The sequence below is a fragment of the Vitis riparia genome, chromosome 10 (assembly GCF_004353265.1).
Source record: "Vitis riparia cultivar Riparia Gloire de Montpellier isolate 1030 chromosome 10, EGFV_Vit.rip_1.0, whole genome shotgun sequence".
NCBI classification, from domain to species: Eukaryota; Viridiplantae; Streptophyta; class Magnoliopsida; order Vitales; family Vitaceae; genus Vitis; species Vitis riparia.
In genome coordinates this window covers 21036497-21049423 of record NC_048440.1, presented here as the reverse complement: position 1 = coordinate 21049423, position 12927 = coordinate 21036497, and the positions used below count along the sequence as shown (strand labels likewise).

General features: G+C 38.0%; 2 protein-coding genes and 1 long non-coding RNA gene across 3 annotated transcripts; 1 reads left to right on the top strand and 2 right to left on the bottom strand.

Annotated features, from left to right (window-relative positions):
* Positions 1-978: 978 nt before the first annotated feature.
* Positions 979-2424, bottom strand: LOC117924303. Its single transcript, XR_004652754.1, has 3 exons — positions 2338-2424; positions 1960-2041; positions 979-997 (listed from the first exon to the last, which is right to left on the bottom strand). It is a non-coding gene; the product is annotated as an uncharacterized LOC117924303 (long non-coding RNA).
* On the bottom strand, positions 1091-1866 carry LOC117924301 (protein PYRICULARIA ORYZAE RESISTANCE 21-like). Its single transcript, XM_034842903.1, has one exon. It carries the CDS (start codon positions 1806-1808, stop codon positions 1356-1358), a length of 453 nt encoding a protein of 150 aa, XP_034698794.1. The 5' UTR covers positions 1809-1866; the 3' UTR covers positions 1091-1355.
* A 9206-nt stretch (positions 2425-11630) lies between the features above and the next one.
* LOC117923224 (carboxyl-terminal-processing peptidase 2, chloroplastic-like) lies at positions 11631-12266 on the top strand. The gene has a single exon (XM_034841448.1). It carries the CDS (start codon positions 11631-11633, stop codon positions 12264-12266), a length of 636 nt encoding a protein of 211 aa, XP_034697339.1.
* The last annotated feature ends 661 nt before the right edge of the window (positions 12267-12927 follow it).

Below are 12927 nucleotides of genomic sequence, written 5' to 3'. Positions count from 1 at the left end.
TAGGTCCCCGCATTGCTTTATGTACCTAAGATTCAAGTGGTGGCGATGAGAGAACATAAATGAGTAAATGGCGCAGTTTGGTCACTGATAGAGTGTGGTCTAGTTAGGTCCCCACATTGCTTTATTTACCTAAGATTCGAGTCGTGGCGATGAGAGAATATAAATGAGTAAATGGGGCAGTTTGGTCAGTGATAGAGTGCCATTTTGGTTGGATCATCCAAAGCTGTTGGGTGAGCTCGTGACCTCTTAAGTCTTTTTCTAATGGTTTATTTTCTTTCCTATACAGCTACTTAATCCATGTTAATTTGGAACCAAAGGTTCCTCAAATATATATAGGAACAACTGCACCAGGATTCCCAGTAGCCGTTTGAACAAGGGACTAAGACAGAAGGAAGATGTTAAAGAGGCTACTGTGTGGTAGCTGAAGACTCATTCGATTTGAATATTCCGAGAGTTTTGGATCCACAGCTGTAGGAATTATTCTGGATCAACCCGCCTTAATTATACTAGCTGAGGAATGTGGTTAGAAGTTTTGGTTGTAATGTTTCTCCATTGTAATGGCTATCATGATCAACCTGCAGACTTTACAGCAAGGAGGAGTTTGACATAATGCTTAGAGAATTCTGGAGGTCATGATTAGAGAATTTAATATTGTTTATTTTTTATCCTAATGACGCTATGTGATGTCACGAGCCAACTTCAAATAATGACAGAATCATTTTAGTGCACTGGTGGGGTCACGCTCTGTTGTGATGGATTAATGAAATATAGAAAAATGAAGGCATCTTTGAAAAATGGTTGTCTGATTAATGGGGAACATGATCGACAGCAACTTATGACAAAGAAGGTGTCAATGTTTGGATATGGACTGCAGATTAGAATTCGCGAGGGAAATGTGGCCGTTTCATCTCTACTTTTGGATCCAGTTTTTGAGATATTTTGAGGATTGAACCATTCAGTGTGTCTTCAAGAGATGGCGGTTTTCTGCCTAAACAAGCTGTAAACACAGAAAATTGGATTCTTAATTCAGTTAAGAGAATAAAAAGACTATCGAAAGCATCTTTTGTAAGGGCCCTGGTGAAGAATCGACTTGCAGAAGGCAACTTAAGTAAGTAAAAGAAAGTGAGATACAACAGCATGGAAAGGAAATGGTCATAGAAAGACTTTTACTGTCTTACTCATCTAACGATGGAATCAGCACTATTAGCCCACAAACATTATTATTAATCCTTTGGCCTATACAGCCTTGATGCTGTGGAGGAGAAAAGAACCCAGAAGGACTGATCACTGACTCAACACCCAACTGAGAAAAGGAAATAAAAAACCAGACAAGGACAATCACGATGGAGAATGATTCACATGATGGTGCATGCGGGATTTTCTTCAGTAAAGAATTCACAGCGGCAACCATAGCTTCTGTTACAGCGACACCCAGAAGGCCAGCCATCATAGGATGGCACTAGCTTCAGATATCCATCATAAGATGGTGGTTGGCGCGGAATCCTACATCCATGGTGGCAGGGGCCACCACTACGTCCCTCATAGCATGACTTACAAGACACTCCAGGTGGATAGATGCATGGTGGATACCCTGTTACTGGAGTTGGCACCGGTACCTTTGGCTTGTCAGCTTGAGGTTTTGGTTTGTCAGCTGGAGGTTCTGGCTTGTCAGCTGGAGGTTTTGGCTTGTCTGCTGGGGGTTTAGGTTTCTCGGGTGCCCTAACCTCAATACTGTGGATGATTTTGCCACCTTTGCAGATAAGCTTCGTTTTGATCTTCTCAGGGTAGCAGCATACTACTTTGATCATCACTGCGTTGTCCTTCTCATGGAAAGCATACTCTTTTAAACGAACAGCTCAGTTCTTCATCCTTTTAACATTGCCCACAACCTCAAAATGCATCCAACATTCATAAAACCTCAAAATTCAACAACACCAAACACATATATAAGACTCTCACCAGGAATTTTACAGATCAGTTTCTTGATCTTCTTGCAACAGCGTTCACACCCTAGATCAACCTTCAGCACCATAATCGTACCCTGCGATAATATCAATTAAAAAAAATTAAAAAATCATTAGAAGAATCATCCAATAATGCCAGTGGTGCAGAGAAAACAGCAGATAAAAAGAACAAGAAAACAAAAACCTGATTCCAGCTTCCAAAACAAGTTTGATATTATTTATTATTATTATTATTTTCAAAAACTGAATTGGTTATGAAACAAGTTCATGATTAATAAAGAACAAAAGGCCAAACCCAGAATGATATATATGGAATTCAGATGAAAAAATCAAATGGGCGTGTGGAAATTGAAGTGATTAGAGGCACAGAGACCTCTGCCATAGCGGTGAGTGATGGGATCTGAGCTCAGGATTGAGTTGAAGGAAGAAAAAGCTTGGTTTGTTAAGCGGGAACGGGACAGGTTAGGTTGAGGTGACCCTCCTTAAATAGACCAAACTTTTGAGCCTCTAGAGGTCAACTCAATGGGTTTTAGACGTGGCATGAGTTGGCTAATTTTCGTTTTGTCGTTATGTCGGACGGCCCACAATTGCTGACTCTACCGTTTTGACTGCATGTGCTGGGTTTGATCGACCCCTCTCACCTTCCTTCTTAGCTTGCATTAAAAAAAAAAAAAAAAAAAAATGATATGTTGATGAGGTGCAATTATGGATCATGCACTCCCAACATGGGATCGTACACGTGTCCCAAATTTAAATTTCAAATGTCATGTAATATCAAATTAGCATCGAAAGTAATGTAACCAAGTCGATTAATTAGTTATATTGGAATTAAGGTCCCAAAGATAATGTGTTTTCTAAGTTAACATAATGATAATAATAATAATAATAATATAATTTTGTTTTTATTTTAAAATAACATCAAAGTCAAGAATTTTTTTTTATAATAACAATTTAATTTTTATATTTATAACTAATCAATGTCAATGTGGAGAAAAAACTTATCTTTTATTGAATTTCAATACTTGAAAATATATTAAATTATATAAAATGATAATAATAATAATAATAATAATAATAATAATAACAACAAAATGTATTCCTTTTTTTTAATATAATAATTTTTAAAAATGTTTAAAATTTTATTTATAAGCCTATATTTCACTTGAATGCAATTACCATATAAAAGACAAAAAAAAAAAAAAAAAGATTGTTATTGAATAATGATAATTTAAATTTATTTTTGAAAATTAGATTTTCTACACAAGTGCATAAGCAATAGGAATTTTATTAAAACATTTTTTTTGTGTGTTTGAAAAGCATGGAAAAATATTAATACATATTCTCTTATCATCATATATTATCATATTACTTTCTTTTTTTAAAAAAAATAAAACCGTAGTTTAATACATGTATATCATTAATTAATTATTATATCATTGATTAAACTTTCATCCAAATTAATTTGTATAGTTTTTAGTCAATTTGAATCATCTTTTATTTTTACAAAATTTTTCATCAATATCGATATCAATTTGCTTTACATTTTCGTAAAAGTCAAACCCCAATGGCTTGGACACACGTCGCCCACCTAATATTCTCGAGCTTGAGCAAGCTGGACTAGGGTTCCGAGACCAATTAAATCCTAATTATTCATAAACAAACCTTAGAAAGGCAGAAAAGAGATTAAATGAATAAGATGAAGGGTGTCATTGTATAAGTTTGAGAGATCGCATGAGTATATTAGTACTCACCCACGAGTATATTAATCTACAGGGAATCTATGGAGCCTCTTCTGCTGACAATGGCCTCCTTAATTTATGTCCCCGGTTGCTTTCGATCAACCACCTTCCTCTACTTTTTTTGGTTTAATTTGCCTGCAGGTACATATCATATATTTATCTTTAAGCAGCTTCATTCATTCACCAAATGAACTTCTTCCTGGGTTGGGACGTCCATATATTAGTGCTATGGATGCATCCCTCCCCCTCATTTCTTTACGTATAATCATCAAGATAATGGTCTAGTTTGGTCCCCCTCATTACTTTCTTTACCCAAGATTGGAATCTTGGCTACAAGATAATATAAATGAATCCGTTTGATCACTGATAGAGTGCTACTTTGGTTGGATCATCCAAAGCTGTTGGGTGAGTCCGTGACCTCTAAATCTTTTTTAATGGTTTATATATATATAGGAGCAACTGTACCAGGATACCCATTAGCCATTGGAGCAAGGGACTAAGAAAGAAGGAAGATGTTAAAGAAGCTACCGTGTGGTACGTAGCCCGAGACTTATTTTGACGATTGAGAGGGTGTTGGATCAACAGCTATAGGAATTATTCTGGATCAATCTGACTTATACTATCTGAGGAATGTGGTTAGAAGTTTCGTTGTAATGTTTCTCCATTGTCTATTACTGCATGGTTCTCATGACCACCCGGCAGACCTTACTGAAAGGAGGAGTTTGGCATAATGCTTAAAGAATTCTAGAGGTAACTTCACCTGGAAGTGGCGATTAGAGAATTTAATTTCGTGATTTTTTTTTTTACCCTAAGGACACTGTAATGCCGCTACCAAACTTCAAATGAAAGAAACATTTTAGTACACTGGTGGGGTTACGCTCTTTTATAATGGATTAATGAAATATTAGAACATGAAGGCACCTTTGAAAAATGGTTTTGTTTGATTAAATGCGGATAATGGAGATAAAATCGACAGCAAGTTATGACAACGAAGGGGTTAGAGTTTAGATGTGGACTGCAGCTGATAGATGAGACATTGACTTGCAGAATTGTTTAGAGCCTACAAGATTATAAAGTACCAAAATGGTTGAAGAATTTTCCAGTACCAGAGCCAAGATCGCTCAATTGGCCCAGATAACTATTCATAAGGGAAATTGGTGGGGGAAATGTGCCTGTTTCATCTGTTCTGGATGTTCCGTACCAGTACTTTTTGAGGATCGAACCATTCAAGATATCTCCAAGAGATGGCGGTTTTCTGCCTAAACAGGCTATAAACACAGAAATTGGATGCTTATTCATTTAAAAGAGAATAAAAAGATCATCAAAAGCACATTTTGTTAGGGCCCTTTTGAAAATTGACTTGCAGAAGGCAACTTAGGAAAGTAAAAGAAAGTGAGATACGTACAGTTATGGAAAGGAAGTGGTTATAGAAAGACATTTAATTTTTCACTTGATGAATGTGAGAACAATATTCATTCATCTAAGGATGAAATCAACATCATTATTGGCCTATACAACCTTTATGTTGTGGACGATAAAAGAACCCAAAAGAACTGATTACTGGGTCAACACCCAACTGAGAGAAGGAATTAAAAAACCAGACAACGACAATCACATCAATGGAGTATGATTCACAGGATGGTGCACATGGGATTTCTTCAATACTCAAGAATTCACAGCGGCGACCGCAGCTTCTGTTACACCGACACCCAGAAGCCCAGCCATCATTGGATGGTGGTTGACGCGGAATCCCACAGCCATGGTGGCATGGTCCACCACAATGCCCTTCATGGCATGACTTACAACACCCTCCAATTGGATAGCCTGGTGGGCACCCTGGTACGGGAGTTTGATTCTCTGCTGGAGGTTTTGGCTTCTGATCAGCTTCTTTTGGCTTGGCAGCTGGAGGTTTTGTCTTTCTGCTGGGGGTTTAGATTTCTCGGGTTGCCTAATCTCGAGACTCTTGATGGTTTCGCCACCTTTGCTCTTAAGCTGCATTCCGATCTTCTCGGCGCTGGATGATAATATTTTGATCATCACTGCGTTTTCCTTCTCAAAGAAAGTCCAGTCTTGTATTTCTCTTGTTCATAGAATCCAACGTCAAAGTCAAAACGACCAACTCAGTTCATCATCCTTCAATATTGCCCACAACCTCAAAATGCATGCAAACTTCAAAATTCAACAACACCGAACACATATATAAGACTCTCACCAGGAATTTTACAGAGCAGTTTCTTTGTTGGCTGTAGTTTCAGCCTGAAACAGAGAAAGGCTATAGAAAGAAAAAATGGAAGAGTAACACCTGGGAATAGAGCTGGAACAGAGAAGTTATGACAGTCCACACAAAAAACAGAGGACCCTTTTTCTTTCCCTTTGTATTCTCGGTTCTGCTATTTTTGTTGTTGTACGGTCCCAGATTTCAAACCACATGCAAAGAGATTTAGTTAGTAAATCTCTCCACGTGGAAGCATGACAACCACTCAAAACATAAAACAAAAAAGTTATTTTTACATATCTAACCTAACCTAACACAACATCACATTATGTTACATTCTCCCCCCTAATGTGATGTTCCTCTACACCCAAAAGCTTTCGGAAGTGAACAAACTTCTCTAAAGGCAATGCTTTAGTGAAGATATTAGCAACCTACTCCTCTGATTTACAGTACATCAATTGAACCTCACCATCTGAAATAGCTTCTTTAATAAAATGATACTTCACTACAATATGTCTAGTCCTATTATGAAAAACATAGGTTTTTGCAATGGCTATAGCAGATTTGTTGTCACAAAGTAGATATGTTGCTTCATTTTGCTTCTCCATGATGTCTTCTAAAATTCTTCTCAACCCCTTCATCTTCACAAAAATTACCAAATTGGCTTGAAGTATATTCCATTCCTCTGTCACTTCTCAAGGTCTTTATGTAGCAACCACTTTGTTTTTCAACAAAACTCTTGAATTTTTTGAAGATAGAGAACACTTCTGATTTTTGCTTCATGAAGAACACCCAAGTCATTCTTGTAAAATCATCAATAAACAATACAAAGTACTTGTTGTTGCCTTGAGAAGGTGTAGACATAGGTCCACATATATCAGTGTGAATTAACTCCAATACTTTCTTTGCTCTCCAAGCAACTCCCTTTGGAAATGATTGTCTATGATGTTTCCCAAGAGCACAACCATCACATACTTCATTCTTTTCTTCAATGGTGTTTGGCAATCCTTGTACCATCTTCCTTTGACAAAGCATCTTCAAGCTATTGAAGTTCAAATGCCCAAATCTTCTATGTCACAACCAAGCTTCTTCAACATCTTCCATTCTAAAAGCCACATTTTCAACATATTTGAAGACAATTGGAAAACTTCTATTTTTCTCCATCTTTATCTTCTTCACTAAATTTCTTCTCTACTCCTTATCATAAATGGTGCACTCATTATCTTCAAAGTGAACTTTATACCCATGCTCTACTAGCTGTCCCACACACAACAAATTTTGCTCCAAGGCTGGTACAAGAAGAACATCTCTGATGTACTTGGTTCCCACTTTAGTTTGGATGCCAATTGTGCCTTTCCCTTTAACATTCACTAAATCACCATTACCCATTTTGACTTGTGAGTTGATGTTTGTATCCATGTCAAGGAAAATATTTTTGTTACTAGTCATGTGGTTTGTGTAGCCACTGTCAAGGAACCACACATTATTCTTTTGCTCAACAGCACTTTGACAAGCATAAAACATGTTTTCATCAGCCTCTTTCTCCTCAGCACTACTTGCTTGTTGATTGTTCTTAAATCTGCAATCTTTTTTAACATGCCCAAATTTTTTACAATTGAAGCATTGAGGCTTCCCTTTGAACCAACAATCTTTTTCAACATGACTACTTCTTTTACAAATATTACACTTTGAGAATGATGAGCCTTCTTCGTTAGTGAACTTTCTTCCATAGTTGAATCTTCCTCTGCCTCTTCCATATCTTCCTCTTGCTCTTCCTCGTCCAGTTCTGCCACCTCTAGATGAATCACTTCTATTTTCATTGTTTATAGGTTTCTTTTCAACATTTCTGGAGTTAAGGCTTATTATTTATTGGAATGCACTTTCTATTGATTTTTCAGAATGCCTTAATAATATCTGTTCATAAGTTTTTAAAGACCCAAATAGCTCTTGTACATTGAGCAGTGAGAGATCTTTTGTTTCTTTAATCACAGCCACAATTGGGTCAAATTTATCAGGTAGACCGATCAAAAGTTTCTCAACGATTCTTTTATCACTAATTTTTTCACCATATGACTTCATCTGATTTACTAACTTCATAAATATGGAAGAAAACTCATTTAGAGTTTCATTCTCCTTCATTTTCATATTTTCCAGTTCTCTTCTTAAAGCTTGAAGCTTTACTGATCGAGTTCTTTTATCTCCTTGGAACTCCTGTTGAAGGATGTCCCATGCTTCTTTAGCTTTTGAAGCGCTCATAATTCTGGAAAGATGTTGTTACCAATACCTTGTTGAATAAATAAGAGAGCTTTTACATCCATTTTTTTTCAATTCTTTCAACTAATCTTTTTCAACCGGAGTTAGTGTAATCACATTGTCAGGTTCATCAAAACCATTTTCAACCAAATCCCAAACATTCTTGAGACATAAATAATGTTTTCATTTTTACGCACCAAAAGTCATAATTTTCTCCTTCAAATAATGGAATAGAAGAAGGTTGAGAACTCATACTTGTAACACTTGTGCTGGCCATTGATTTACCCTTCAAGTCCTTGGTCCATCTGCTTCAAGATTGAGGGTTTTTAGCTACACAATCTGATTGCACAGCAACATCACCAATTCAGCTGCATTGTAGGTTCGGATTTGGGTCTTCGGATTAAAAGAAACCCTAGTATCCTTCCTTTCCGAAACAGAGGAAATTTCTTAAAATTCCATACACAAGAGGCATGTTGTAAGAGATAAAAGGGCTTGAAAAGAAGAAGTGGATTAGATTAGATTGGAAACAGCAAGGTGGATTGAAGATTAGATTTTGTGAAATGGGTTGCTCTGATACCAATTCTGTTGGCTGTAGTTTCACCTGAAACAGAGAAAGGCTATAAAAAGAAAAATGGAAGAGTAACACCTGGGAATAGAGTTGGGAACAGAGGAGTTATGATAGTCCACACAAAAAACAGAGGACCCTTTTTCTTTCACTTTGTATTCTCGGTTCTGCTATTTTTTGTTGTATAGTCCCCATATTTCAAACCATGCAAAGAGATTTAACTTGAGTAAATCTCCACGTGGAAGCATGACAACCATCAAAACATAAAACAAAAAGTTATTTTTACATATATACCTAACACAGCATCACATTATGTTACATTCTTGATCTTCTCGTAACAGCATTTACACCCTAGATCAACCTTCAGCACCATAGTCGTAGCAGTTTATGAAGTACAAGTCAAACCTGCTAGTTGCTGTTTCATATCCACATGACATGCCTGTTCAAAGTACAAATAAAATCCCATCTTTATTTTTTGATGGTTACTACAAGAAGAAGAAAAATAAGCTCATTAGAACATCATTGGAAAGTCACAGCAAGCAGACAGCTGCAATTCATCCACGTAAAGTTCCCTGCTGCTATTCTCAGTTCGTACCGGCTTCAAATTTCGGTACTGAACTTACTCATGCCCAAAGCTCCATGTAGCCATCCACCTGCATCCAAACCTCTGCCAGATTACCTTTGTTGGCCTCACATGCAGATTGAACAAAGTCCATGGTTTGAGTTTGAGGTAAAGATTTTCTGAATTTGACGGTTCTAATTAAGAGTAAGGTCTCCCAACGGATTCTTTAGAAAATAGAAAACCTGAGCCAAAGATTAAGCAAGCAAAGGTAATTCCAATCAATGCAAATGTTGCCAAAGCAAAGGTGAAAGTCGAAGAAGCAGCAAAGATGCAACTATGTGGAATCGAAATTGGGTTTCCTGCATTGTACAGTACACCACCCAATTGGGATCACCCTCATTAGTGACTGCCTATCTCCACCTAGGGCCTATGCGCATGTGTTTCCAATTTGTATGGCCACCCTATAGTTGCTACATGACCACCCGCTCTTTTTATTTGGTTCACCCGAAGAAATCTCAGTTGACAATTCCGGTCCAAACCTGTCTCCTAGCCGAGATTTCATGTGACATGCACAGTTCCTCTCAGTTCTTTAAGACCCAGATCCTATAAGTCCCTCTCACTATTGTTATCCATCGGCTTGTGGTTTTAGGTGCATTCCTTCTTATTATCCATGCTCATAGCGGTTCAGGTGGATCCATCGATGACAAGGAGGCTTCAAGTAAAGTTGAAGGTGGTGTTGCATGCACATTAGAAACTCAGGGCCGTACCAATCAGGTTATTTTCAAGCTGTTTGAGAAAGGAGTAGTCCACTTAGACTGGTGGACCTTGAGAGGAGGTTCTTGATGTTCAACGGGAGTGGTTCCAAGCCTTGAACGTACATCTATGAGTTGCATATATAGGTCATTATGATGAAAATCCAGATGCTGTAATTCCCTAAAAAATACCATGCCTTTAGTTCTTTTGCACCCCGGGCCTCACACCTATGAATTCCCCATGCTGGCTACCTTGCAGTACCTAGAGTCACTGCACGCGTATCGTCTGGAGTTGGCAGAATGCTACGGCTCTCTGCAGCTGCATGCAACTCAGCTTGACCGTGAGCATATGGAACTATGCTGGAAGTTTCAATATGATTCCTCGTTTTGGTCTTGCCCATTCCCTGTCATTTGAATTTCCCGAGCTCATTTCAGTTTCAACTGATGAGAAGGCTCCATTAATCGATGTTGGAAAGCTTTTTGAAACTTGAAAGCCGTCCTTAAGAAAGAATGTTCCAATGATCAATCTTATTTCAGCTGATTTCATGGTAGCCGAATGAGCACTCAAATGACTGACCCACGCATAAAAGCTATGTGATTCCAGATGAAGATAAGCTATCATCTAGAGTCCAGAACCTCATCCTTTGCTTTCTACCACCTCATAAGCCATGAACCCCACGTGCATGTGATCACCATGCATGGGAGCGGCCAACCCCTTTCCAATTTGCTACTAAGCCTCTCCTATATCCACACCACTGCTCACTCCCCATTTGCTCCACCACCCACCACCCACGCTCCCATAAACCCCTTCCCATTCATCCCCATCATGCATGAACCCCTATGTGCATCTCCCCCCAACATCACTCTACTAATCATTCCACATACTGACCGTACCCACTATTAACAACTAGTCACACACCAACCCGTTTCCAGTCTACAGAGTCATCATTCATATCTTTCAGATCAATAAGGGGCATCTGCATGGTATGCACCCTTCTGATCAGTCTTCCATCACTCCACATGGGGACCCAATTTAGACAAGTCGGGGTTTCATTCCATATGGCTCTTTTGTTTCAGCACCTTCGGGTGATGACATAAGAGTAAATGTTATAGAATGGAGAGAATCATAAAACAATTGAACAAGCAAAAAATATTAATTCATCTAGTTTTCAGGAGCTTCAGCACTACTACCAGTCGAATTTAGAGAGAGGAATCCCTGGTACATCCGCTGCTATGAGCACAGATAGTGACAAGATTCTTTCAGAAGCTGAATCATATGTCGCAACTTAGTGTTTTCTTCATGTAGTTAGCAACCCCAGTTTGCCAGAAGCTTGTTGATAATGTTGAGATGGGAATGTCATGACCAAATTGATGAAGACAATGTGTCAAGAGTTTGCGGTGATTAAAAGGAAGGCCATGAATGATGTAGGAAAGAGGTTCTGCAATGGTCAGTTCTTGACTGAGCTCAGTAAGCGAGTTTTTCATGAACAAGGTCATCACGAGGTTATAAACGTCAGCCACTACTCAGTCTGCTAAGAATGACTCTGTTATGGTCTCCAAGAAAAAAAAAGAGTCAAGTGATGGTTCTGATTCAGATAGTAGCTCAGATGAGGATGATGAAAAGACTTCAAAGGTTGCTTCTTAAGCTAAGAAGCTGCTACCTTCCAGCTAAGAGGATGTTGACAAATTGTTCAGAAATATTTAAGCATCATGTCTCTGTTCATTTTGTTCGATTGGTTGTTGGAGTGATGCTGGTTATGTCAGTTTCAGTTGGCGTTAGTAGGACACCTTCCTGGGCCCTCATTGAAGAAAATCTCATTTTCTTAGAGGCATGGAGTACAATTGACCGTGCATATGTTGACAAAGCATTTGATGGTCACAGTTGGCTTCGCTACAGAGAAAATGCACTGCATAATGAACCAATGAACACACGAGAAGAGACATATATGGCAGTAAAGAAGATGATTCCCACACTTGATGATGTTTTCACTCGTTTTTCGGAGCCTGACAAGTTTAAGAGTTTGTGGTCTGGAACTCAAGGTGCTCTTACAGGTGTAGGGTCGTCAATTGGATACCCTACTAGATTTGATGGATCACCTGCTGGGCTTCTTGTTATTTCAACTGTTCTTGAAGGTCCAACAAATAGAGTTGACATGTTGTACAGAGGTGGAAGATGTCATTTCTACGAGTTTGACTGCTATTGTTATCCTCCTTGAGAAACATGAGATTGATCTAAAGCAAATTGGTGGCTAGAAATTGGCAGTGAACCGAGATAGACAAAAACAAGTCCATTGAGACCTTCCTAATGCAAAATTTTGAGGAATCTAGTGATACTGACATTGAAAGATTGGATTCAGCAAGCTATCAAATGGGACGTGCAACAACAATGGAGAAGATGGTTTTTGTCACGATGAAAGCCATGTAGGTTATGATTCATGTCGTTAAATTCGCCCTAAACTTCGTTTGCGCCAAGACTACATGCTGTTATTAGATAAAATGATGCGCCAGTAGTGCAGTGGCACCCCGGGCCCACTCCTACATAGCCATGCATGGCTACCCTTCATTTTCAAAGCCACGTGCTTCTTTTTCTTTACCTTCAAAACTATTTTCGAAAATCTAATTTTTAAATAATTTAACTTACAATTTTTCATCCTTAAAATTTTTAGGTCTCAAAAATCCCATTTTTCAATAAAATTTACAACCATTTTCTTTCCGCAAGCATCATTTCATTTTCCTAGATTTTTTTAAATGTTTTAAAATAAACATGAATTTAATTATATAATTCCAAATAATGGAATTTATGGAATTAATTCATGTAAAAATAAGTTGGGCTTTGTGGGGACCCAACATCAGTGATGCTTTCTTTAAAAAATAAAT